Source organism: Henckelia pumila, chromosome 3, assembly GCF_033568475.1.
Source record: "Henckelia pumila isolate YLH828 chromosome 3, ASM3356847v2, whole genome shotgun sequence".
Taxonomy (NCBI): Eukaryota; Viridiplantae; Streptophyta; class Magnoliopsida; order Lamiales; family Gesneriaceae; genus Henckelia; species Henckelia pumila.
The window spans coordinates 120,731,326-120,757,944 of NC_133122.1; the positions used below are offsets into that span (position 1 = coordinate 120,731,326).

At 43.2% G+C, this 26,619-nt stretch overlaps 1 protein-coding gene and 1 non-coding gene across 2 annotated transcripts; one reads left to right on the forward strand and one right to left on the reverse strand.

Moving 5' to 3' along the window:
- Positions 1-610: 610 nt before the first annotated feature.
- LOC140893943 (small nucleolar RNA R71) lies at positions 611-717 on the reverse strand. The gene has a single exon (XR_012153501.1). It is a non-coding gene; the product is annotated as a small nucleolar RNA R71 (small nucleolar RNA).
- A 58-nt stretch (positions 718-775) lies between these two features.
- On the forward strand, positions 776-25,994 carry LOC140889399 (uncharacterized). Its single transcript, XM_073297112.1, has 8 exons — positions 776-1,087; positions 1,191-1,729; positions 21,796-22,039; positions 22,154-22,465; positions 22,611-22,682; positions 23,163-23,962; positions 24,542-25,214; positions 25,698-25,994. Exons 1-8 carry the CDS (start codon positions 776-778, stop codon positions 25,992-25,994), a joined length of 3,249 nt encoding a protein of 1,082 aa, XP_073153213.1.
- Positions 25,995-26,619: the final 625 nt, after the last annotated feature.

Below are 26,619 nucleotides of genomic sequence, written 5' to 3' on the forward strand. Positions count from 1 at the left end.
AGTTTTTGGTGCCGTTGTCGGGGACTATTGAGATTTTAATTTGTTTTATTTGGTTTTTCTCTATTACAATTTTAATCACTCTTGTCCATCTATGAACATCAAGATTCTCTTGCAATGCATGCGACACTCATCTAAAGAATTAGTGCCTTTTGATCCAGAAATCGAGAGAACTTTTCACAGAAGAAGAAGAAGGCAAAAACAAGAAGAAATGGAAGAAGAACAAGAACAAGAACAACCAGTTTACAGATCCATGATGGATCTCGCCTTACCAAACATCGAAAGTTCTAGACCAAGCATCATCAGGCCAACTGTAGCGGCAAATCACTTTGAGATAAAACCTGCTATTCTTCAAATGATTCAGAACACACTTCAATTTGGCGGGACTGTCATTGATGAACCCTATGTGCACCTCACAAATTTTCTGGAAATTTGTGATACATTCAAGATACAGGGAGTTTCTGATGACGCTATTCGTTTGCGTTTATTCCCTTTTTCACTACGAGATAAGGCGAAAGCATGGCTGACAAATTTACCTGCAGGTTCCATCATGACTTGGGATGATCTGGCGAAATCTTTCCTCACCAAATACTTTCCACCATCTAAGTAAATGAAACTAAGAACTGACATTACAACTTTTTCCCAAGGAGAACAGGAAACATTCTATGAAGCATGGGAGCGCTACAAAGATCTACTAAGGAGATGTCCACACCACCAATTACCAGATGGTCTTGTGGTATAAACTTTTTATTATGGTCTTTCTCATTTTAATCGTACCATGTTAGATGCAGCTGCAGTTGGAAATTTACTGCGAAAATCGTCAGAGGATGGTTATGAATTAATTGAGGAAATGGCATCTAGTAGCTATCACCCTTTATCTAAAAGGAGTGCAGCCCGAAAATCTAATGGGATTCATCAGGTTGATGCATTCACATCAGTGGCTGCTAAACTTGAAGTCATGAACAAGAGAATTGAGGAACTGAGTATAGGAAACTCTGTGATGCGAGTTCAAGAAGTACGGTGTGAAAAATGTGGTGCAAAACATTTTACGAAAGACTGTCAAACATTTTCTCAACCAGAGGGAGTTATGGCAAGTCACATGGGGAATCAAAATTTCCCCAAGGAATGACCCATTCTCGAACTCCTATAATCCAGGGTGGAGACAACATCCAAATTTCTAGTGGAGTGGACAGAACAATAAGCCATATGGGAATCAGAACTACGGCAGACAGCCTCAAGAAGGGAAATCGAGTTTAGAGCAGATGATGCAGCAATTCATATCATCTACTGAAACCCGGATGCAGAATCAAGATGCTTCGATAAAGAATCTAGAGAATCAGATAGGGCAATTGGCCAAAACAATATCCAGCAGAGATCAGGGTACCTTGCCGAGTGACACGGAGAAGAATCCGAAGGAGCAGGTAAAAGCAATCGAACTGAGGAGTGGGAAGACAGTAGAGCCGGCACCACAGGTCGAGAAAGAGCTAGAATTGGCTACATCAACAAGAATTGCAGGTAAGCCATCTATCCCAACACTTTCACCCACTTCACAAGAAAAAATTGTTGTGCCACCACCTTTTCCTGCAGCCCTGAAGAAGGCAAAACTAGATTCTCAGTTTGGAAAATTCCTAGAAGTATTCAAGAAATTGAATATTAATATTCCCTTTGCCGATGCACTAATGCAAATGCCAAGTTATGCAAAGTTCTTGAAAGAGATCCTCTCCAACAAGAGGTGTAGTGACCCTTACCCGGATCACCTACTAAACAGAACTTAGGCATGCAATTAACTTAATAAAACAGATATCAGAATAAAACTGCGGAAACCATAAACATTATACAATCCCAAGTAAAGGAATCTGTAATTTATCCAAATAATATACAACCAAATCGAATAGCTTTATAAACCCAAACAACAGTAATAAAACCTAAGCGAAGCTCCAGCTGGCCAACCACTGACTAGCCCCTCCTGGATCCACCCTCCTCGTCCAATCGCAAACCTGTCCCATGGAATAAGATGTCCAGAAAATACAGAGTACGAGACGTGAGCATAAAACGCTCAGTGCGAGAGTATGAGTATACATGCATGCAAATTGAACTCCCTATAGACTCGAGGTCAAGGATCAGATAACAGAGACAGACCGGGCCCTGGTATGTAGCACGTTGTGCCGTCGCTTCAAGAGGTGTCTCCCATACCGAGATAACCGTGGATACGCCAGACCCAAATCGATGGAAGTCCATGCACTAACAGGATAGGGTACAACCCTACTAACAGACATCTCGAAAGAGATACAGCAAGATGCAAATGAATGCAGCATAATATCATGGCATATAAATCATGCAGTCACATAATACATGCATACTCAGTCAGGATATCTCGAACAGTACTTTCGTACCTCAATACAGTGCAAGCTCTACCAACTCTAGGTCCACGCCTATAGTCTGCTCTACACTGCCAAATGATACTACTATCATTAAAGTGCTCTAAAAGCCTTAACTAAGCTATTACATACTCCTAAATATTTATAGGAAGCAAAAGCTATACCTTCGTCCGTCGTTAGCCCTTTGATGTCGATGCCTCCAGAACTTGGGCACAACTCCGCTACGACTACCGAACGCCTCGCCGACCTCCGGACCAAGCCTAAGAAGACTAGAACAGCTCCGAAAGGACTAGAAAGGAAAGGAGAACTCGGAATTGGCAAATGAAAGTGAAGTCTCGCCATTATATTTATAGACAACGATCGGAACTTCCGATCCTTGATCGGAACGTCCGAACCCCGATCGGAACGTCCGATCCTGCCATCGGAGCTTTCAAAGATCCTGATCTGCCACGTGTCAAAATATCACTTGTTGACTCCGGATAGGGGTGATCGGAGCCTCCGGTCCTGATCGGAGCTTCCGATCCAACCACACGTCATGCCTGACGTAATACCGATCGGAGCTTCCGATCCTGTTCGGAGCTTCCGATCCTGATCGGAGCTTCCGATCTCACCTTCGGAGCTTCCGAACTCTACCCAAGTAATTATGATTAATCCCTTAATTACTGATACTGGTTACGGGCTACTACATTCTCCCCCACTTAAGATATTTCGTCCTCAAAATCAGATCTTAAGTACCGAATGCAAATACAGAAATCAGAAACATTCTTTATTCAAATCAAACGTTTACAGAGTTTGCAACTGAATAAAACTTAAAGAATGAAATCAAAACAACTCAGGATGGTCTTTACGCATCCTATCTTCAAGCTCCCACGTAGCTTCCTCAGTGCCTCGGCGCTGCCACTAAACTAAAACCAAAGGAATGACTTTGTTCCATAAAACCTTATCCTTATAATCCAGGATACGAAGAGGTTTCTCAACATAAGTCAAATCCTTGTCTACCTGAACCTCAGACCGTTGCAGAATATGAGATTCATCTGCCACATACCGTCGTAACAGAGATACGTGGAACACGTCGTGAATACTGGACAGATGCGGTGGCAAAGCTAGTCGATAAGCCAAATCGCCAATGCTCTCCAAGATCTCAAACGGGCCGATAAATCTGGGAGACAACTTGCCTTTAAGGCCAAATCTGAGAATCTTGAGGAAAGGTGACACTCTCAGAAACACTTTCTCCCCGACCTCGAACTGCAAGGGCCTACGCTTGATATTAGCATAGCTGGCCTGACGATCCTGTGCAGTCTTAATCCGTTTCTTGATCTGATCAACAATGTCTATCGCCTGTTGGATAAACTCCGGTCCCTCAGCCTGTCTCTCCCCCACTTCTTCCCAGAAGAGTGGAGTACGACAACGTCGCCCATAAAATGCCTCAAAAGGTGCCATCCCAATACTAGTATGATAGCTGTTGTTGTAAGCGAACTCGATCAACGGCAATTGATCCTGCCAGGCTGAACCAAAATCCATGACGAACGCTCTAAGCATATCCTCTAGGGTACAGATAGTGCGCTCTGACTGACCATCAGTCTCCGGATGATAGGCTGTACTCAAACTGAGAGTAGTACCCATCGCACGCTGAACACTCCCCCAAAATCTAGAAGTAAACCTGGGGTCCCGATCGCTGACAATGCTCACAGGCACTCCATGAAGTCGGACGATCTCCTGAATGTACATCCGTGCCATGCGATCCACAGAGTACTCTCGGCTATAGGCAATGAAATGCGCTGACTTGGTGAGTCGGTCCACCACAACCCAGATAGCATCACAGTTCCTCGGGGATACCGGCAAATGGGTCACAAAGTCCATAGTGACAAACTCCCATTTCCATTCCGGAATAGGCAGACTGTGAAGCAATCCTCCAGGTCGTCGGTGCTCTGCCTTGACCTGTTGACACACCAAACATCTCGAAACATACTGATAAACACTGCGTTTCATTCCCTTCCACCAGAAACGAGTACGTAGATCCTTGTACATCTTGTTGCTCCCAGGATGAATACTCAACTTAGTGCGATGTGCCTGAGATAAAATCTCCTCTCGCAACTCTTCATCCTGTGGAATCACAAGCCTACCAGACAAACACAGAAAGCCATCTGACTGATAGTGAAATCCAGACGAGCTACCCTCGTTAGCTAGACGAGCTAAACGCTGGGTCTTCGAATCAGACATCTGAGCATCTCGGATCCGCGAATACAAGGCTGGCTCAGATAATATCGCAAACATCTGGATACTCTGCATACCTTTCTTATGCTTGAAGGTATAACCTGAAGTGCGACAGTCACTAATCGCACTAGACATCGAACAAGCCTGAAGTGCGGATAGTCGCACCTTGCGACTCAAAGCATCAGCGGTAAGATTAGCAGCTCCCGGATGGTACTTAATCTCGCAATCATAATCCTTAAGCAAGTCCATCCAACGTCTCTGCCTCATGTTCAACTCTGCCTGAGTTACCAAATACTTGAGACTCTTATGGTCGGTGAAGATCTCAAATTTCTCGCCATACAGATAATGACGCTAGATCTTCAAAGCGAACACAATGGCTGCTAACTCCAAATCATGGACTGGGTAGTTGTCCTCGTGAAGCTTCAGCTGTCTAGAAGAGTATGCGATCACATGCCCATTCTGAGTCAGGACACAACCTAACCCCTGAAGAGAAGCATCCGTGTAAACTACATACCCTCCATATCCTGACAGTAATGCCAACACCGGCGCAGAAATTAACCGCCGTCAAAGCTCACGGAAATTCTCCTCACACTCGGAGGACCACTCAAAATCCACACCCTTGCGGGTAAGTTGCGTTAACGGTCGAGCTAACTGAGAGAAGTTCAGAATGAAGCGACGATAATACCCTGCTAGACCCAGAAAACTACGGATCTCAGCCACTGTCGTCGGACGCGACCAATTAAGTACCGCTTCAATCTTGCTTGGATCAACAGAAATCCCCTCCCTGGATATGATATGGCCAAGAAAAACCACTCTATCCATCCATAACTCACACTTGCTCAGCTTGGCGTACAACTGCTCATCTCGAAGAGTCTGTAGTACTAACCGCAAGTGAGAAACATGCTCTTCCGTATTACGCAAATACACCAAGATGTCGTCGATGAAGACCACGACAAACTTGTCCAAATACTCCCTGAAGACACGGTTCATCAAATCCATGAATATAGCCGGCGCATTAGTCAAACCAAATGGCATCACTAGAAACTCGTAATGCCCATAGCGAGTACGGAATACAGTCTTGGCTACGTCCTGATCACGAACTCTCAACTGATGATACCCAGATCTCAAGTCAATCTTGGAGTAAACTGACGTGCCCTGCAGCTGATCGAACAAGTCATCAATACGAGGCAACGGATACTTGTTCTTCACAGTGACTCGATTCAGCTGCCGATAGTCAATGCACAGCCGCATCGACCCATCCTTCTTCTTCACGAAGAGAACAGGAGCTCCCCAAGGAGACACACTAGGACGAATGTACCCCTTGTCGAAAAGGATCCTGTAGCTGATTCTTTAACTCACGCATCTTTGACGGAGCTAGACGATACGGTGCTCTAGAAATAGGCGAAGTACCCGGCATCAACTCTATGCCAAACTCGACTTCCCTAGCAGGAGAAAAACCCGGAATCTCATCAGGAAACACATCTGGAAATTCATCCACAACAGGAATGCTCTCTAACCCAATACTTTCAGCGGACAAATCAACTGCATAGATAAGGTAGCCTTCCCCGCCAGACTCTAGAGCTCGACAGGCTCTCAAACCTGATACCAAAGGCATCGGGGGTCGCGCTCCCTCACCATAGAAAAACCAACTCTCACTCCCTTCCGGATGAAAGCGTACTAATCTCTGATAGCAGTCCACTGAAGCTCGATAGGTAGTCAACATATCTATTCCCAGAATGCAATCAAAGTCGTCCATCGCCAGGACCATGAGATTCGCTAACAGAATGTTCCCTTCGAACTCTAAAGGGCAACCCATCACTAGACGCTTAGCCAAAGCAGATTGGCCCGTCGGAGTAGAAACAGACATCACTACGTCTAGTGCAATGCATGGTAACTTATGCCTTTTAACAAAACATGCAGAAATGAAGGAATGAGATGCACCAGTGTCAATAAGTACAAGAGCAGGTATACCATAAAGCAGAAATGTACCTGCGATGACTTTCTCATTCTCCTCCACTGCCTGATCATGTCTCAGGGCAAACACTTGGCCAGAAGCTCGTGGCCTCAAATGAGAACTCCCAGCAGACTGTCCCTGTGACCTCTGCTGTACGGTGGCCTGAGAACCCGATCCTGAACCAGATCCAGAACCGTAGCACCAAGAACTTCTAAAATTTGAAAATCATGCCTAAAATTATTTTCAGTATTTATATTTTAAATTTCTTGAAGTTAATTGTTTAAGTTTCAGTTAAAGTTAGCCTTGCTTGACTTATTTGAATTAAATGCCTTGAACTGTTTAGTTAGTAATTTTTATCCAGGCAGGCGACGACGGTGGGCTTCGGTGGTTTATTTTCAAGATTTTTAATTTTAAGATTTTATGTTAGAGGTAAAAGGGGGGTTTTGGACAAAAATGCAAATTTTGAATTTTTAGGGGTCAAAAAGCAATTTTATCATTTTCTTGGGTTATTTCCTAAATTTTCCATAAAATATGATTTTATTAAATCCGGGTTAGTGGAATTTCAATCAAAATGTAGTGAGTTGAAATTTTAAATTTAGAAGTTTGAAAATAGCAAAAAGTTTGAGGTATAAAGTTTTAATAGTACAAGTAGTACTTTTGCTAGTACAAGTGAAATTTTAAAACACTACACACAATACACTACACTTTTAATTTACACTATCATTAAAACATTTCAATTAAAAAATCAAGACACAACCCTAACTCCCAAACCCTAGCCCAAGCCGCCTCCTCCCCTCTCCCTTGAAGAAGACCGCTCGCCGCCGCCAGCCACCCGTCCGCCGCCGCCTGCCGCCGTTCCCAGCCACCGGAGAAGCCCCTAGGTGCTTAGCTTGGTGTGTTGGTTGAAATCCCACCTTCTTCTCCTCTCCTTGATTTCGAGTTCTAGGTATTTTTGGTAAAGGCAAGTGTAGCTACTCCTTTGGGCTCACATTCAAGCAATATCTACCCCCACCCTTATGATTTCTTGCAATATTTTCGAGAATGCATGTTGTTAGAAGGTTAGGGTTTCGAATTTTTCATGTTTAGGGGCTGATTTTTTCTAAATATGTTAGGGAGTTGAGTTTATGTGGATTAATGTTGAGTATATGTGCATTGACATGGAATTAATTTGAAAGAGTGGGTGCCCAGTGAGCCAACTTGTGGCTATGGGCTTTGATGACTCTTTGTACAAACGATCTTTTGTTTAATATAATTTACACTTTTATTAATGGCAATGACTTTATCTTTCTTCATAATGTTATATTGTGATATACTATTGTTGTTTTGATAAAGACCTTGAATATACTATAGTGTATGTAAGATGTGGTAGAACATGGGGATGTCTATCATGAAATACATCTTATAGTCACTGTATATTCTAAACTGTTCCTAGTCGATTGAGCCGTCCGAGAATAAGGATAAGGATCGCTCGAGTTTGAGACTAGCATTTGCGATGCGGAGTACCACGTTTCATTGGTAGGGAACATGGAGATGTTCGAAGCATGCAAATGGATATTCATAGGATGAATAATCGAACTACCCTATCCGGACTTTCCAAGTGGTTATCACTTATCGAGTGGATAAAGTCCGCGGTTTTGGTTGTACACCATTAGTCCTTACTACTTGAAACATCATGGAGACTCTATATGCTAGTACTGTGCTTTGACTCGTTTACCGACTCTATGGGGGTCATCAGGTGTCGGGATTGGGTACAGTTACAACACATATAGGAGTCGATGCATTGTTGTCAAGGATTCACCACATACTTGCGAGTGTGGATATCCTATGCGATCTGAGGAGATATTAGTGTGACGAATCTCTGGCCAGAGTACTTGATGTGATTTAAGAAATGGTTTCTTAGTAGCACATGCGATGTCACTAATTTGATCTTCAAGATGTATTGCATAGTTATCGAATCTTGAGCGACTCTCGATATACCAATGGTTGTTGATTCGATCGGGATATATGGATGAAGGGACCGTACTGTACGCTAACCAAAATCTACTGGTTCTTGTAGGCACTATCAGTGATACCTAGGGAATCATGGGGCGATGTTGCTAGGCGCTTTACCATGATTCGTTGGGCAAGTCGGAAATCGTTGTTCCGAGTCACAAGGAGTTGTGAGCCCACGGCTAGCTGTATCCCTGAACCATTGAGGGTCACACAGTGTAATGGAGTTTTAATCCCCGTTGAGATAGTTAAATTTAAAGAGTTAAATTTAATGAATAAAGAAGTTGGACTTCTTAGATAAGAGTAAGGGAGTAGGATTTTCTAAAATGACATAGGGATGTATATTTTTGGAAATCACTGAATTCGGATTCAGGAAAATTTATCTTGACTTTAAAATGTGCAGAAATGATTTCTGTGCACATTGGTGAAATCGGTTCATCAATCGGAGTCACGATGAATTTTATATTAATTTCTGAACATGCGGGCTTTGCTTGTCGGGCCTCAACTTATGACTAATGGGCCCTAAGGTGTTAGTGGCCTGCATTATAAATAAGTTATTGCAGTACAAAAATTAAACACAACAGGTCATAATTTGAGACAGGTTTTTCGAAAACCCTAGCCTCCTCTCTCTCAAATCGACCGCCCCCCTTCCCTTCTCTGCGTGAGAAATTCCGGTCTGTGATTTTGAATTGCAGTCTGGAATAGCGAATCAAATTCGTTTATTCTCTTCGTAGAAAACTTCTGATAGATTTTCTAGTGCAATCTATCAGAGGGATTAAACCTCCATTCGTGGACCTGATTGAAGGAAAGCTTGTTCATCAGTTCCAGGGAGATACAAGAAGCGCAGAGAAATCTGTGTGGTGTCCAATAATCTCGCTTCGAGATTGAAGGTAAAATTTAATAATAGTTATTTAATTTTAAATACACAAATAATTTAATCGTTAAACGGTTGATACCTACACTATGAAATTGTTCCATAATAAAATTTTTAAACTTCCGCTGCACCGGGTATCAATCGTGATTGATCTGAGAGCCGCGTTTTCCAACATAATTGAGTGTCCTTGCCAAAATTCGAAATTTCAGATTGTATATGGACCTAATTTTCGAAATGTTGCATGTGTAGGGGCTGAAATTTATTTGATGTTGAAGTATTTAATGGTCTTGCATTGGTCTTGATTGATTGTTCAACATTTTGGAGTTTTGATGGTTAATTCTTGATGTTCTTGATATGTGTTGTGAAAGTGTGGATTGAGTGTAGCCCAAGTGTTTGGGAAAAGTCCTAAGAGAGGTTATTTGAGGTGTTTGGGTGTTTGGTGTGGAGATAAGTTGAGGAAAGTGGGCTAAGTGTTTGAATTGTTGGAATTGGAGGTGTGTGAGTGTGCAGGGCAGCACTGTTCACGGGGCAGGGCAGGGTCGTGGCTGAGGTCTGGGCAGGTTTAGGCTATTCCATGGTAAAGTTCATGACGTTGTGGTCGCGTCGATATAAAATGGGCTCGATTCGGATAAGAATTGAGTGAGTTATGGATTTTTCAAAATTGGGTGCAAGTGCAGATTTTTTTCCTTTGAATAGGGGCTGTCCGATTTTTGTGTTTTGTAAATTTGCTCTTTTGATCTTTTGATGATACCACCTATTCCTTGGGATGATTTGGAGTGTTTGTTGAGTGTCGGTTCAAGCGGGACGGGTTTTGGATAAGGCATGACAAAGTTAAGGGCTTTTCGGTTTACTTGCTCGAGTTAAGTCAAGCTTGAGGATTTTTGTTGGGTAAGTTGTCTTCTTTGGACTTAGGGGCAGCCACTCATCCACCTTAAACTCACATTTTCGAGTCGAGTCTCATGTCTTAAAGATTGCTTATTCGTGTGCATTTGACGTGTTCTTGAGTTTAATAAAGAAAAAGGTAGTTTACTTGTTTGCATGCCATTTAATGTATGAGTTGAGTCTTTATAAATGAAAAGGGAAAAGAAAGCAAATATTTTTGAATGAAGTGATCTGTTTGTGACAAGAGGGGTGTTGCTAGGCCGGGGGATGCCTCGGTCTACTCACCAAGAGGTTATAGAGGTTAGGCAAGGAGCAAGAGACATCTTGTTTACCCTTGCCACAGAGGGGCAATGTGGGATCGGGAGGCATCTCGGTCTCCTTGCCATAGAGGGGTTAAGTTCGTCGGGAGAAATCTCGTCGTCTTGCCGGCATAGTGCACTGCAGCCATGATCATGATCGAAACAGAGGGTCACAAATCAGGGATCGGATTTCTAAGAGGAAAAAGTAAAGAAAAGTTTAAAAGTTAAAGTTTCACAATTTTAGTTGACTCGTTTTGCATTGATGTCAGTCTTTCAGTTATGCATGAGTCTAAGTTGAATGTTATGAAAGTTAAAGTTTATCATAGTGTGAGTTCATTAATGCATGATTTCTATATCTTTCTAGTTTCATGCATATTACAGTTTAAGTTGAGTTTTTGCATCACGTATTTTAAACCCTTGTTATTATCCTAGTTATGCTTGTTGAGTCTTTAGACTCACTATGCTTGAATGTTTGCAGGTGAGGATTTTGTGGAGGAGACGGAGGGGCGTGATCTACTGGGATGAGGCCATCGGTAGTGCAAGGCCCAGTGACCGTTGCTTCCTTTTAGTTTATGTTTTTCCGCACAGTTATCGAATTTGTAATAATGAAGTATTATTTGAGATCTTGTAGTATTTATAGCCAGGATGTGCATTCCCTGTGCTACAGCTTATGTTTTGAAGTACGTTTTCCGCTTTTGCAAGTTTATGATTATCGTTGGAATTAATTTTAAATGCTTTAGTTTACTTTATGCTGTAACCGGGAGGTGGTTACTAGGATTGCATGTTTATGTTTAACGCACTTAAGTTTTGAAGTCAATTTTCTTTCCTTATTTAAATTGCTGTTTGAGTCTTGATGGCTTATTTGTTTTACAAATAGGTCATGGCAAAATTTTTTTAAAAATCCGTAATTTTTCCTTTATTTTAATTATAGTCTAGTAGCAAGTAGTTAGGGTCGTTTCAGTTGGTATCAGAGCACGGTCTTGGTTTGGGCTGAGCCTACTGCCGGTTGCTGAAACTCAGGGGATCTCGCCTCAAAGTCTGTAAGATTTAAGTTTAATGTCTCTATCTGTTTAAGTTTTGATGTATTAGTTTCTTGAGTTATTGAGAAGTTTAAATTTGAAGTAAAAATATTTTTTTTCTAAGGCATGAAATTTGAATGTTGGATTTTCTCAATGCGTTTAGATGGCTCGTCGTCATGATCCGCGTGCAGTTACGCCTCCACCGCCTCCACCGGCGCCGCAGGTGGATATAGGAGGGCAGGTGCTAGCAGGATTGGCCCGTATCCTCGAGCGTCATGTGGATGCTCCTGTTGCTAGATCGGAGACTACTTATGAGCAGTTTCGGAAGATGAACCCGAAGGACTTCGCTGGCACCACTGATCCGTTGATAGCGGAGGGTTGGATCCGCTCCCTTGAGGTGATCTTTCGCTATATGCAGATGGGAGATCCAGATAGAGTGAGATGTGCTGTGTTTCTCCTCCAGGATGATGCCGCCCTCTGGTGGGAGGGTATGGAGAAGATTGTGAACCCAGCTACTCTACCTTGGGCTGAGTTCAAGAAGTTGTTCTTTGAGAAGTACTTTACTGCTGATGTGAGAGCCCGTTTGAAGACGGAGTTTATGAGCTTGAGGCAGGGTGATCTGTCGGTAGCCCAGTTCGTGGTGAAGTTTGAGAGAGGCTGCCATTTCGTGCCGTTGATTGGAGATGATGAGAAAGAGAAGCTGGAGCACTTTCTTGTAGGGCTTCGACCTACCATCCGTAGGGATGTGCTGATGGCTGAGCCATCTGATTATGCTTCAGCACTGAGGCGTGCCTTGAGGTCCGAGCAGACGCTGAGAGATATTAGCGCGGAGGCGCATGGCAAGAGGCCCTTCCCTCATCAGGGCCACTCTCAGCAGCAGCAGCACGGCAAGAAGCCGTATCATGGGCCCCCGAGACAGCAGGGACAGCAGGCACCGCAGGGGCGTCAGGCCCAGAGACAGGTTCCTCCCAAGGCTGGGGAGAAGCCTATTTGTCAGTTTTGCCATCGTCCGCATTTTGGGAAGTGTTTGAAGGATGCTGGAGTTTGCTTCAAGTGCAAGAAGCCAGGACATATGTCTACCCATTGTCCAGAGCTGAGGAGGCCCGTGCAGGGCAGAGTGTTCGTGATGGAGGCCGAGCAGGCCGACCCAGACACTACTCTTCTCACAGGTAATATCTTAACTTTTGGGTTAGAGAAGTTAAAGATTTGTTGATGCATGCGACTCTAAATCTTTGCTTGTTTGAGGTTTTAGTCTAGTAACTTGTTGCATGCCCTAGGACCTTTGACTGTTTAGCATGAATAGTATCTTGTTTGGGAATTGTTGAATTAGAATGAGCCTAAGTAGAACTCGTGGTTTTAACTTCAACCTTTCGTCGTTGTAACTACTGCTATGCAGGTAGGATTGTTGTGGCAGGCGTAGCCACGGGGGCCTTATTAAACTCAGGGGCTACCCATTCCTTTATATCGGAGCCTTTTGCCCTTGAGAGGGGCATTCAGAGCGAGGAATTGGAGGTTGGATTCTCAGTTACTATCCCCTCAGGGGAAGAGCTATCCACCAGGAGCTTGGTGAGAGACCTTGTATTGCTTTTGCAGGGTCAGTCAGTGGTAGCAGACCTCATAGTGCTACCTTTGCCAGAGTTTGACCTGATTCTTGGGATGGATTGGATGACGAAGAATGCGGTGATGATAGATTTTCAGCAGAGGTCAGTACTAGTCAGGCCTGAGGGCGAGGAACCGTTTTGGTTTGAGGCTGCTAAGAGCTTGAGGAAGACTCGAGTCATTTCTACTTTGCAAGCTCAGAGGCTTGTACTTAGTGGGTGCGAGTCATTTCTAGCCAGTTTATCTTTGACAGAGCTGCCAGAGCGACCAGTTATTTCTGATGTGGCTATCGTCAGGGAGTTTGAGGATGTGTTCCCTAGCGATGTTGTGGGAATTCCGCCCGATAGAGAAGTGGAGTTCTCTATAGATTTGATTCCCGGTACTGTGCCTATCTCCAAGGCACCGTACAGATTGGCTCCTACCGAAATGAAGGAGTTAAAAGAGCAGATTCAAGAGTTGCTTGACAAGGGATTCATACGCCCTAGTTTCTCCCCATGGGGCGCACCAGTTCTCTTCGTTAAGAAGAAGGACGGTAGTCTAAGATTGTGCATAGACTACCGAGGTTTGAACGGAGTGACGGTGAAGAACAAGTACCCATTACCTAGGATCGAGGACCTCTTCGATCAATTGCAAGGTGCATCCGTCTTTTCGAAGATTGATCTTCGTTCAGGTTATCACCAGTTGAAGGTGAAGGAGTCAGATGTGGCGAAGACAGCTTTTAGGACTCGTTACGGTCATTACGAGTTCCTTGTGATGCCGTTTGGGATGACGAACGCGCCCGCGGTTTTCATGGATCTTATGAACCGCATGTTTCAGCCTTACTTGGACCGCTTTGTCATTGTTTTCATCGATGACATCCTCATTTATTCGAAGGATAGAGTGGAGCATGAACAGCATTTGAGGACCGTTCTTGAGGTGCTTCGAGAGCACAAGTTGTTGGCCAAGTTTGATAAGTGTGAATTCTGGTTGGAGAAAGTTGCTTTCTTGGGTCATATTATTTCTAAGAGCGGTGTGGAAGTAGACCCTTCAAAGGTTCAAGCAGTGAAGGAGTGGTCTATACCGAGGAGCGCGTCTAAGATTCGCAGTTTTCTTGGATTAGCCGGTTATTACCGAAAATTTATCAAGGGTTTTTCCTCCATTGCTGTGCCTATGACAGCGTTGACTAAGAAGAACGCCAAGTTTGTTTGGAGTGCCGAGTGTCAAAGGAGCTTTGATACTTTGAAGGAAGCTCTTACGACAGCGCCAGTGTTGACCATGCCATCCGGGCAAGGTGATTTTGTGGTGTATACTGATGCTTCCAAATTGGGATTGGGAGCAGTTCTGATGCAGCGAGACAGAGTTATTGCCTATGCTTCTAGGCAATTGAAGGAGCACGAGAAGAACTACCCTACTCATGACTTAGAGTTGGCAGCAGTAGTGTTTGCTCTTAAGATTTGGAGACACTATCTTTACGGAGAGAAGAGTCAGATCTTCACAGACCACAAAAGCCTCAAGTACTTCTTCACCCAGAAGGAGTTGAATATGAGGCAGCGTAGGTGGTTAGAGTTGGTGAAGGACTATGACTGCAATATTAGCTACCACCCTGGTAAAGCTAATGTGGTTGCAGATGCTTTGAGCAGGAAGACTGCAGTGATTACCTCCTTCTCAGTGTCTAGACCGTTGCAGGTTGAGATTCAGAGGTATGGTCTTGAGTTTTATGCGAGTGGTAGATCTCCCCGTTTGTCTTCCCTTAGTGTGCAGACTACACTTTTTGATCGTATCCGTGCAGCGCAGTCAGTTGATGAGCAGATCAGGAAGTGGAGGCAGAGAGATGAGGAGAAAGGCAGCGGTTTGTATGCTGTGGTAGATGGGATTGTGAGGTACAGAGGTAGATTTTGGGTTCCCGCAGGTGATTCTCTGCGAGTTACTATCATGGCAGAGGCACATACATCGCCGTACTCAATCCACCCTGGTAGTACGAAGATGTATCGGGATCTTCAGCAGCTTTATTGGTGGCCAGGCATGAAAAGTGACATTGCCCGATTCGTGTCAGAATGCCTGACATGCCAGCAGGTTAAGGCGGAGCATCAGAGACCCGCCGGTTTGCTTAAGCCTCTCCCTATTCCGGAGTGGAAGTGGGAGAATATCTCCATGGATTTTGTCGTGGGATTGCCGAAGACATTGAGAGGTTCGAATGCCATTTGGGTGATTGTAGACCGTCTCACTAAGTCGGCTCACTTTTTACCGGTGAAGATGAATTTCACGATGACTCAGTTCGCGGAGTTGTATATCCGGGAGATAGTCAGACTACATGGTATTCCAGTCTCCATAGTGTCTGATAGAGATCCACGGTTTACTTCGTCTTTTTGGAAGAGTCTTCATTCTGCTATGGGTACGAAGCTACTTTTTAGCACCGCCTTTCACCCGCAGACTGATGGCCAGTCAGAGAGGGTGATTCAGATTTTGGAGGATCTTTTGAGGGCTTGTGCTATTGATTTTCAAGGTAGTTGGGAGTCGAGACTACCACTAGTGGAATTCGCGTATAATAACAGTTTTCAGTCCACTATTGGCATGGCTCCCTACGAGGCACTATATGGGAGGAAGTGTAGATCTCCAGTGTTGTGGGATAAGATAGGTGAGAGATCAGACTTTGGTCCGGAGATTGTTCAGTTGACCACCGAGGTAGTGGCTAAGATCCATGTTAGGATGAGGACTGCCCAGAGTAGGCAGAAGAGCTATGCTGATCACCGGAGGAGAGACTTGGAGTTCTCGGTGGGTGATCATGTTTTTATCCGTATTGCACCCATGAAGGGTGTGATGAGGTTTGGAAAGAAAGGGAAGTTGGCACCGAGGTTCATAGGGCCCTTCGAGATTTTGGATAGGGTAGGGGTACTGGCTTATAGAGTGGCCTTGCCGCCTAACCTTGATAAGATCCATAATGTCTTCCATGTGTCGATGTTGAGGAAGTTCATCTCGAACCCATCCCTTGTGCTTAGTTCGGAACCGCTTCAGCTATCTCCTCACTTGACCTATGAGGAGAAGCCCATCCGGATTTTGGATAGACAGGAGAGAAGACTCCGTAACAAGTCGATTCCAATGATCAAGGTGAGATGGCAGAACCATTCGGATGAAGAGGCCACTTGGGAAGCAGAAGCAGATATCAAAGTTCGTTATCCGAAGCTTTTTGGTAAGTTTTAATTTCGAGGACGAAATTTCTTATTAGGGAGGGAGGAATTGTAGCACCAAGAACTTCTAAAATTTGAAAATCATGCCTAAAATTATTTTCAGTATTTATATTTTAAATTTCTTGAAGTTAATTGTTTAAGTTTCAGTTAAAGTTAGCCTTGCTTGACTTATTTGAATTAAATGCCTTGAACTGTTTAGTTAGTAATTTTTATCCAGGCAGGCGACGACGGTGGGCTTCGGTGGTTTATTTTCAAGATTTTTAATTTTAAGATTTTAAGTTAGAGGTAAAAGGGGGGTTTTGGCCAAAAATGCAAATTTTGAATTTTTAGGGGTCAAAAAGCAATTTTATCATTTTCTTGGGTTATTTCCTAAATTTTCCATAAAATATGATTTTATTAAATCCGGGTTAGTGGAATTTCAATCAAAATGTAGTGAGTTGAAATTTTAAATTTAGAAGTTTGAAAATAGCAAAAAGTTTGAGGTATAAAGTTTTAATAGTACAAGTAGTACTTTTGCTAGTACAAGTGAAATTTTAAAACACTACACACAATACACTACACTTTTAATTTACACTATCATTAAAACATTTCAATTAAAAAATCAAGACACAACCCTAACTCCCAAACCCTAGCCCAAGCCGCCTCCTCCCCTCTCCCTTGAAGAAGACCGCTCGCCGCCGCCAGCCACCCGTCCGCCGCCGCCTGCCGCCGGAGAAGCCCCTAGGTGCTTAGCTTGGTGTGTTGGTTGAAATCCCACCTTCTTCTCCTCTCCTTGATTTCGAGTTCTAGGTATTTTTGGTAAAGGCAAGTGTAGCTACTCCTTTGGGCTCACATTCAAGCAATATCTACCCCCACCCTTATGATTTCTTGCAATATTTTCGAGAATGCATGTTGTTAGAAGGTTAGGGTTTCGAATTTTTCATGTTTAGGGGCTGATTTTTTCTAAATATGTTAGGGAGTTGAGTTTATGTGGATTAATGTTGAGTATATGTGCATTGACATGGAATTAATTGAGTGTCCTTGCCAAAATTCGAAATTTCAGATTGTATATGGACCTAATTTTCGAAATGTTGCATGTGTAGGGGCTGAAATTCATTTGATGTTGAAGTATTTAATGGTCTTGCATTGGTCTTGATTGATTGTTCAACATTTTGGAGTTTTGATGGTTAATTCTTGATGTTCTTGATATGTGTTGTGAAAGTGTGGATTGAGTGTAGCCCAAGTGTTTGGGAAAAGTCCTAAGAGAGGTTATTTGAGGTGTTTGGGTGTTTGGTGTGGAGATAAGTTGAGGAAAGTGGGCTAAGTGTTTGAATTGTTGGAATTGGAGGTGTGTGAGTGTGCAGGGCAGCACTGTTCACGGGGCAGGGCAGGGTCGTGGCTGAGGTCTGGGCAGGTTTAGGCTATTCCATGGTAAAGTTCATGACGTTGTGGTCGCGTCGATATAAAATGGGCTCGATTCGGATAAGAATTTAGTGAGTTATGGATTTTTCAAAATTGGGTGCAAGTGCAGATTTTTTTCCTTTGAATAGGGGCTGTCCGATTTTTGTGTTTTGTAAATTTTCTCTTTTGATCTTTTGATGATACCACCTATTCCTTGGGATGATTTGGAGTGTTTTTTGAGTGTCGGTTCAAGCGGGACGGGTTTTGGATAAGGCATGACAAAGTTAAGGGCTTTTCGGTTTACTTGCTCGAGTTAAGTCAAGCTTGAGGATTTTTGTTGGGTAAGTTGTCTTCTTTGGACTTAGGGGCAGCCACTCATCCACCTTAAACTCACATTTTCGAGTCGAGTCTCATGTCTTAAAGATTGCTTATTCGTGTGCATTTGACGTGTTCTTGAGTTTAATAAAGAAAAAGGTAGTTTACTTGTTTGCATGCCATTTAATGTATGAGTTGAGTCTTTATAAATGAAAAGGGAAAAGAAAGCAAATATTTTTGAATGAAGTGATCTGTTTGTGACAAGAGGGGTGTTGCTAGGCCGGGGGATGCCTCGGTCTACTCACCAAGAGGTTATAGAGGTTAGGCAAGGAGCAAGAGACATCTTGTTTACCCTTGCCACAGAGGGGCAATGTGGGATCGGGAGGCATCTCGGTCTCCTTGCCATAGAGGGGTTAAGTTCGTCGGGAGAAATCTCGTCGTCTTGCCGGCATAGTGCACTGCAGCCATGATCATGATCGAAACAGAGGGTCACAAATCAGGGATCGGATTTCTAAGAGGAAAAAGTAAAGAAAAGTTTAAAAGTTAAAGTTTCACAATTTTAGTTGACTCGTTTTGCATTGATGTCAGTCTTTCAGTTATGCATGAGTCTAAGTTGAATGTTATGAAAGTTAAAGTTTATCATAGTGTGAGTTCATTAATGCATGATTTCTATATCTTTCTAGTTTCATGCATATTACAGTTTAAGTTGAGTTTTTGCATCACGTATTTTAAACCCTTGTTATTATCCTAGTTATGCTTGTTGAGTCTTTAGACTCACTATGCTTGAATGTTTGCAGGTGAGGATTTTGTGGAGGAGACGGAGGGGCGTGATCTACTGGGATGAGGTCATCGGTAGTGCAAGGCCCAGTGACCGTTGCTTCCTTTTAGTTTATGTTTTTCCGCACAGTTATCGAATTTGTAATAATGAAGTATTATTTGAGATCTTGTAGTATTTATAGCCAGGATGTGCATTCCCTGTGCTACAGCTTATGTTTTGAAGTACGTTTTCCGCTTTTGCAAGTTTATGATTATCGTTGGAATTAATTTTAAATGCTTTAGTTTACTTTATGCTGTAACCGGGAGGTGGTTACTAGGATTGCATGTTTATGTTTAACGCACTTAAGTTTTGAAGTCAATTTTCTTTCCTTATTTAAATTGATGTTTGAGTCTTGATGGCTTATTTGTTTTACAAATAGGTCATGGCAAAATTTTTTTAAAAATCCGTAATTTTTCCTTTATTTTAATTATAGTCTAGTAGCGAGTAGTTAGGGTCGTTTCAAGAACCGCCTCCCCCAGACAGTGGACAATCTCTCCGGATATGACCAGTCTCTCCACAGCGGAAACAAGCTCCAGAAGCTCTACGGCACTTTTCGGATGGATGGTTCTTCCCACAGTGATCACACTTGTCCTTCTTACCGTAACGGACAACACCTCCAGAACCAGAGGAAGAAGAAGATCCAGACTTCTTGAAAGTTTGGGCACGGGGACCCAAAGAACTAGCAGGCCTTGACTGAGGGAAAGACCTGTTTCACCGAATGCTGTCCTCCGCCTGGTGACAACGGCTCACCAAACCCTCGTAGGACATGTCGTCGCCAACCGCCACACGGTCATGGATCTCAGGGTTAAGGCCCTGAAGGAACAGATTATACTTTATCTCTGAGCTATCAGCAATCTCGGGGCAATAGGATAGCAGATCAAAGAACCTCTTCTGATACTCATCGATAGACATGGCTCCCTGTCGTAGACTCAGTAGCTCGCCTGCCTTCGACTGACGAAGTGCAGGAGGAAAATACCGCTTTTGGAAAGCTGTGCGGAACTCGGCCCAGGTGGCCACTCCTCTCGCCGTAACAAAAGGTGCAGAAGTAAACCTCCACCACCTGCTCGCACGCCCATCCAGAAGATAGCCAAGGGTCTCTACCTTCTGCTCATCGGTGCATTGGAAAGTCTGAAAAGTCGTCTCCATGCGGTCTAACCAGTTCTCCGCATCCTCCGGAGACTCACCTCCAACTAAGGGCTTAGGACCCATAGCTAAGAATCGACGCACAGTGAAACGCTCGTCGTCATGGTGACCATGACGCCGTTCTCGACGAGGCTCCCGGTCGGCATCTCCCCAACGCCCACCAACACTGCCATGAGAACTCTTGTCGTCATGATTTGACATCTACAAAAATACCTCAAGATGAGACTAAATCCCAAGAAATCTTTTGCATGCTCTGATACCATAAATGTAGTGACCCTTACCCGGATCACCTACTAAAAAGAACTTAGGCATGCAATTAACTTAATAAAACAGATATCAGAATAAAACTGCGGAAACCATAAACATTATACAATCCCAAGTAAAGGAATCTATAATTTATCCAAATAATATACAACCAAATCGAATAGCTGTATAAACCCAAACAACAGTAATAAAACCTAAGCGAAGCTCCAGCTGGCCAACCACTGAATAGCCCCTCCTGGATCCACCCTCCTCGTCCAATCGCAAATCTGCCCCATGGAATAGGGTGTCCAGAAAATACAGAGTACGAGACGTGAGCATAAAACGCTCAGTGCGAGAGTATGAGTATACATGCATGCAAAGTGAACTCCCTATAGACTCGAGGTCAAGGATCAGATAACAGAGACAGACCGGGCCCTGGTATGTAGCACGCTGTGCCGTCGCTTCAAGAGGTGGCTCCCATACCGAGATAACCGTGGATACGCCGGACCCAAATCGATGGAAGTCCATCCACTAACAGGATAGGGTACAACCCTACTAACAGACATCTCGAAAGAGATACAGCAAGATGCAAATGAATGCAGCATAATATCATGGCATATAAATCATGCAGTCACATAATACATGCATACTCAGTCAGGATATCTCGAACAATACTTTCGTACCTCAATACAGTGCAAGCTCTACCAACTCTAGGTCCACGCCTATAGTCTGCTCTACACTTCCAAATGATACTACTATCATTAAAGTGCTCTAAAAGCCTTAACTAAGCTATTGCATACTCCTAAATATTTATAGGAAGCAAAAGCTATACCTTCGTCCGTCGTTAGCCCTTTGATGTCGATGCCTCCAGAACTTGGGCACAACTCTGCTACGACTACCGAACGCCTCGCCGACCTCCGGACCAAGCCTAAGAAGACTAGAACAGCTCCGAAAGGACTAGAAAGGAAAGGAGAACTCGGAATTGGCAAATGAAAGTGAAGTCTCGCCCTTCTATTTATAGACAACGATCGGAACTTCCGATCCTTGATCGGAACGTCCGATCCTGCCATCGGAGCTTCCAAAGATCCTGATCTGCCACGTGTCAAAATATCACTTGTTGACTCCGGATAGGGGTGATCGGAGCCTCCGGTCCTGATCGGAGCTTCCGATCCAACCACACGTCATGCCTGACGTAATACCGATCGGAGCTTCCGATCCTGTTCGGAGCTTCCGATCCTGATCGGAGCTTCCGATCTCAGCTTCGGAGCTTCCGAACTCTACCCAAGTAATTATGATTAATCCCTTAATTACTGATACTGGTTACGGGCTACTACAAGAGGAAACTGGAGGAGCATGCAATGAATAGTCTGACTGAGAATTGCTCAGCACTGGTGCAAAATAAAATCCCATTAAAGCAAAAAGATCCAGGGAGTTTCTCTATCCCTTGTGTGATTAATGATATTCAATTTCATAAAGCTTTATGTGATTTGGGTGCTAGTATAAATCTAATGCCTTACTCTGTGTTCAGGAAATTGAGCTTGGGAGAACCAAAGTCCACCAGAATGTCGTTACAACTGGCAGAAAGGTCCATCAAATATCCACGGGGGATAATCGAGGACGTGCTTGTAAAAGTGGACAAATTCATCTTCCCCGTGGACTTCGTGGTGTTAGATATGGAAGAGGATTTGGACATGCCACTCATATTGGGTAGACCCTTCCTGGCGACAGGAAAGGCATTAATAGATGTCCAGAAGGGGGAGTTGCTGTTAAGAGTGGGAGAAGATAAAATTTCGTTTGACGTTTTTAATGTTTTAAAATTTTCTCAGAATAATGAATAATGTTTTCAACTGGATGTAGTGGACTCACTGTTATTTGATTATGTGCAGGATACTTTTCAGGAACCATTAGAAGCTGCACTTATCTCTGAGCAAGTGGAAGTTCTCAGTGATGGAATTGAAGAGATGACCGCATATTTGAGTGACAACCAGTCATGGAGAAGAGGTGGAAAGTTTAGACTTGAAGACCTTGGTGACCGGAAGGATTTAGTTCTCCAGAAACCAAGCCTTGAGGAACCACCTACTGTGGAATTGAAACCATTACCTATCCATCTCAAATACATGTTTTTAGGTGAGAATGATAAGTTACCTGTTATAATATCTTCCTTTTTGACAGGTGAGATGGAGGCCAGACTAATGGAGGTGCTCAAGAAACACAAATGTGTTTGCCTGGAAAGTGGCGGATATCAAAGGAATCAATCCATCCTTATGCATGCACAAGATTTTAATGGAAGAGAACATCAACCCATTGGTCCAACCACAAATGAGATTGAATTCAAAAATGCAGGAAGTTGTAAAAGCTGAAACGATCAAACTTCTGGATACAGGTATCATTTATCCTATATCTGATAGTCCATGGGTGAGTCCGGTGCAGTGTGTACCAAAGAAGGGGGGAATTACTGTCATACAAAATGAGAAAAATGAACTGATACCCACTAGGATAGTTACAGGTTGGCGTGTGTGCATAGACTATAGAAAACTAAATGACGCAACCCGTAAGGATCATTTTCCCCTCCCCTTCATTGATCAAATGCTAGAGAGACTGGCTAGGTATGAGTTTTACTGTTTTTTAGATGGGTATTCGGTATACAATCAAATAGCGATTGCACCTGAAGACCAGGATAAAACGACTTTCACTTGCCCATATGGTACGTTTGCCTATAGACGTATGTCTTTCGGGTTATGTAACGCTCCTGCTACTTTTCAGAGGTGCATGACTGCCATTTTTTATGATATGGTCGAAAAAATTTTAGAAATTTTCATGGATGATTTCTCTATTTTCGGTAAATCTTTTGATGCATGTCTGCATAACTTGAATTCTTTTTTAATGAGATGCAAGGAGAAAAATTTGGTACTGAACTGGGAGAAGTGCCATTTCATGCTGACAGAAGGTATAGTATTGGGTCACCGAATTTTTGAGCAGGGGATCGAGGTGGACAAAGCCAAGGTGCACGTTATTCGAAATTTGCCTCCACCTACGACAGTCAAGGGAGTCAGAAGTTTCCTGGGCCATGCCGGCTTCTATCGGTGGTTTATTAAGGATTTTTCAAAAATTTCCAAACCTCTTTCTTCTTTGCTAATGAAAGATGCCCCTTTTGACTTTGATTCAAATTGTTTGCAGGCCTTTGAAGTGTTGAGAGAAAGACTGGTGACTGCACCAATACTTACATCACCGAACTGGGATCTTCCATTTGAAGTCATGTGCGATGCAAGTGACTCTGTTGTTGGCGCAGTGCTTGGCCAACAAATAGACAAGGTATTCAAAACTATTTACTACGCTAGCAAGACTCTTAATGAATCTCAACTAAATTATGCCACTGAAAAAGAGTTGTTAGCTGTAGTATTTGCACTGGATAAATTTCATTCATACCTTGTACTCTCAAAAATCACAGTATACACAGATCACTCTGCTATTAAGCACTTATTGGCAAAGAAAGATGCGAAACCTAGACTGATTAGGTGGATCTTACTTTTTCAAGAATTTGATTTAGAGATCAGGGATAAGAAAGGTATTGAAAATGTAGTAGCTGATCATCTATCTAGATTAGAATGCAGTGTTGATGGTGCAACAAATGAGATAGATGACATAGATGATTGGTTCCCTGATGAAAAACTTTTTGCCATAGAAAGTTCACCATGGTATGCTAATTTTGCAAATTATCTAGTCACTAGCACACTCCCACATAATATGTCTTTCCATCAGAAGAAAATTTTTTTATCAGATGTCAAGCATTATTTTTTGGAGGAACCGTTTTTGTTTAAAATATGTGCTGACTCAATGATCCGGAGATGTGTGGCGGAAGGAGAAATGCAAAGCATCCTCAGTCATTGTCATGATCGTGAGGTAGGTGGCCATGCTGGGCCAGTCAAAACAGCAGCAAAGGTACTTGAATGTGGGTTCTATTGGCCCAATCTCTTTAAGGATGCGCGCTTGTTTGTATTATCTTGTGATAGATGTCAACGGACAGGTAATATCTCAAACCGAAATGAAATGTCTTTAAATAATATCATTGAGTGTGAGATATTTGATGTATGGGGAATCGACTTCATGGGACCATTTCCAATTTCTATGACAAAAAAATACATTCTGGTCGTAGTCGATTATGTTTCAAAATGGGTAGAGGCTGAAGCTTATGCGACAAATGACGCACATGTTGTACTGAAATTTTTTAAGAAAAATATTTTTAATCGGTTTGGTACACCCCGTGCAATCATTAGTGATGGTGGCACCCACTTTTGCAATAAACTTTTTGACAAACTCTTAAAAAAATATGGTGTCAAGCATAAATTCTCTACCCCATATCACCCCCAGACCAGTGGCCAAGTGGAAGTGTCCAATCGAGAAATCAAACAGATTTTGGAGAAAAGTGTGAGTACTAATCGAAAAGATTGGGAACTTCGACTTGATGATGCCTTATGGGCCTATAGGACCGCGTTTAAAATACCTATAGGCACTTTCCCTTATAGACTGTTATTTGGAAAGGCATTCCATTTACCTGTTGAGTTAGAACATAGAGCATATTGGGCTGCTAAGACCCTAAACTTTGAATTTACTGCTGCAGGTGAAAAGAGATTGTTGGAGCTTAATCAACTGGAGGAATTCCGCGACAGTGCTTATGATATGGCGGTTTCGTACAAGGAACGAACCAAGAGAATACATGACAGGCGCATTCGTCAGCGGGAATTCAAGGAAGGAGATGCTGTCTTGCTATTCAACTCCCGGTTGAGGCTATTTCCCGGGAAATTGAAGTCTAGGTGTTCAGGCCCCTATAAAATAACCAGAGTGTATCCATCGGGGGCCATTGCGATCAAAGATGCCAGAAACGAGTCTTTTACGATCAATGCTCAAAGGCTTAAGCACTACGTGGGGGGTGACATTGATTACATGCTGGTCATCACCACATTGACGGACCAAGATTAGTTTGGGGAGGAAGAAAAGTCAAGCTCTCGACTTTAAATTGAGAACTACATTCTACTTTCTCTTTTATTTAATTTTGTTTTTGTTCGTTTTAGTTTTAGTTTTTATTTTTTTTTAAAAAAAAATATTTTTTGGATGTGCTAGGACGGTTGTTTTTCTCCGCCCGGGCGCATCCCTTCTGTTTTCATGTTTTTTCCAAAAAAATGGGGTGCGCCTAAGCGGCTATTTTCTGCCGCCCAGGCGCATCCCTTCTGTCCAGTGTTTTAAAAAAAAAGGGGTGTGCCCGAGCGGCTGTTTTCTACCGCTCGGGCACATCGCGCAGACTCAGAAAAAAATAAAACCCGATCCCCCTTTCATTCTTTTACAATTCCCTTTCTAATTCTATTCCTAACCCTAATCTCTCTCGCCATCTCTCTCTCTCACTCCATACTTCTCTTTGTTCTCTCCAATTCACAGGTCCATCAATTGATTCTTCAAGTTTCGTACACCATGGCGCCAAAGAAACAAAATATTGGCACTTCTAGGGCTACCCCATCCAACATCATAGATGGGAAATTCATCTCGAAAGAAGCTAAGGCGAGGTATGAGGCGGCCAAATCTAATAGGAATCCAATTGCAGAGAGGGGATTCAATCTCTCCGAAGAACGCACCGCCTCCCTTGGCATCGTGGCTCGAGGATGGACCAAATTTTGCCGACAACCTCTAGCGGCGATTGTCCCCTTGGTACGAGAGTTCTACGCCAATGCCGTATAGCGTACAGATAGCATGGTTTTCATGCGGGGTAATATGGTTTCTGTCACTCCTGCCGCTATTAATGATTTTTTGGAATCTCCGGATGTGGATGATAGCCAATTTCAAGAATTTAAGGCTAACCCGGATTATAATGAAATTACTAATGTTCTGTTCTATGATGGAAACGTTAGGAAAGACTCAGTGAAATTTGTGTCTTTTAAAGAAAAATATTTGCGGTTGGAACCGGCCTTGTGGTATGCTTTTCTGACTCACAGATTAATGCCGGTATCCCACACCAATGAGGTGGTGATGAGCAGGGCGGTGCTGCTGTATGCCCTGCACAAGCAATGGCCGCTCAATGTCGGACGGATTATCAACCGAGAGTTGTACACGTCCATTCGCACTTCCAACATTGCGATATTCTTTTCGACCATTGTTTCTGCACTTTGTGTGCGAGCTGGTGTCCCAACCAGGGATGACGAAGAATGGTTGCACCCAACGCAGGAGGTGGATGACACTATTTTGAGGGCGAAAAAGTCGTTCCGACTCAGGGAGTTTACATCTGATGGCAGGGCACGTACTGGACCCGGTCAATCATCGAGGAATGTGCTTAAGCCACCCCCTGCTCGACGCACCACGAATGAGA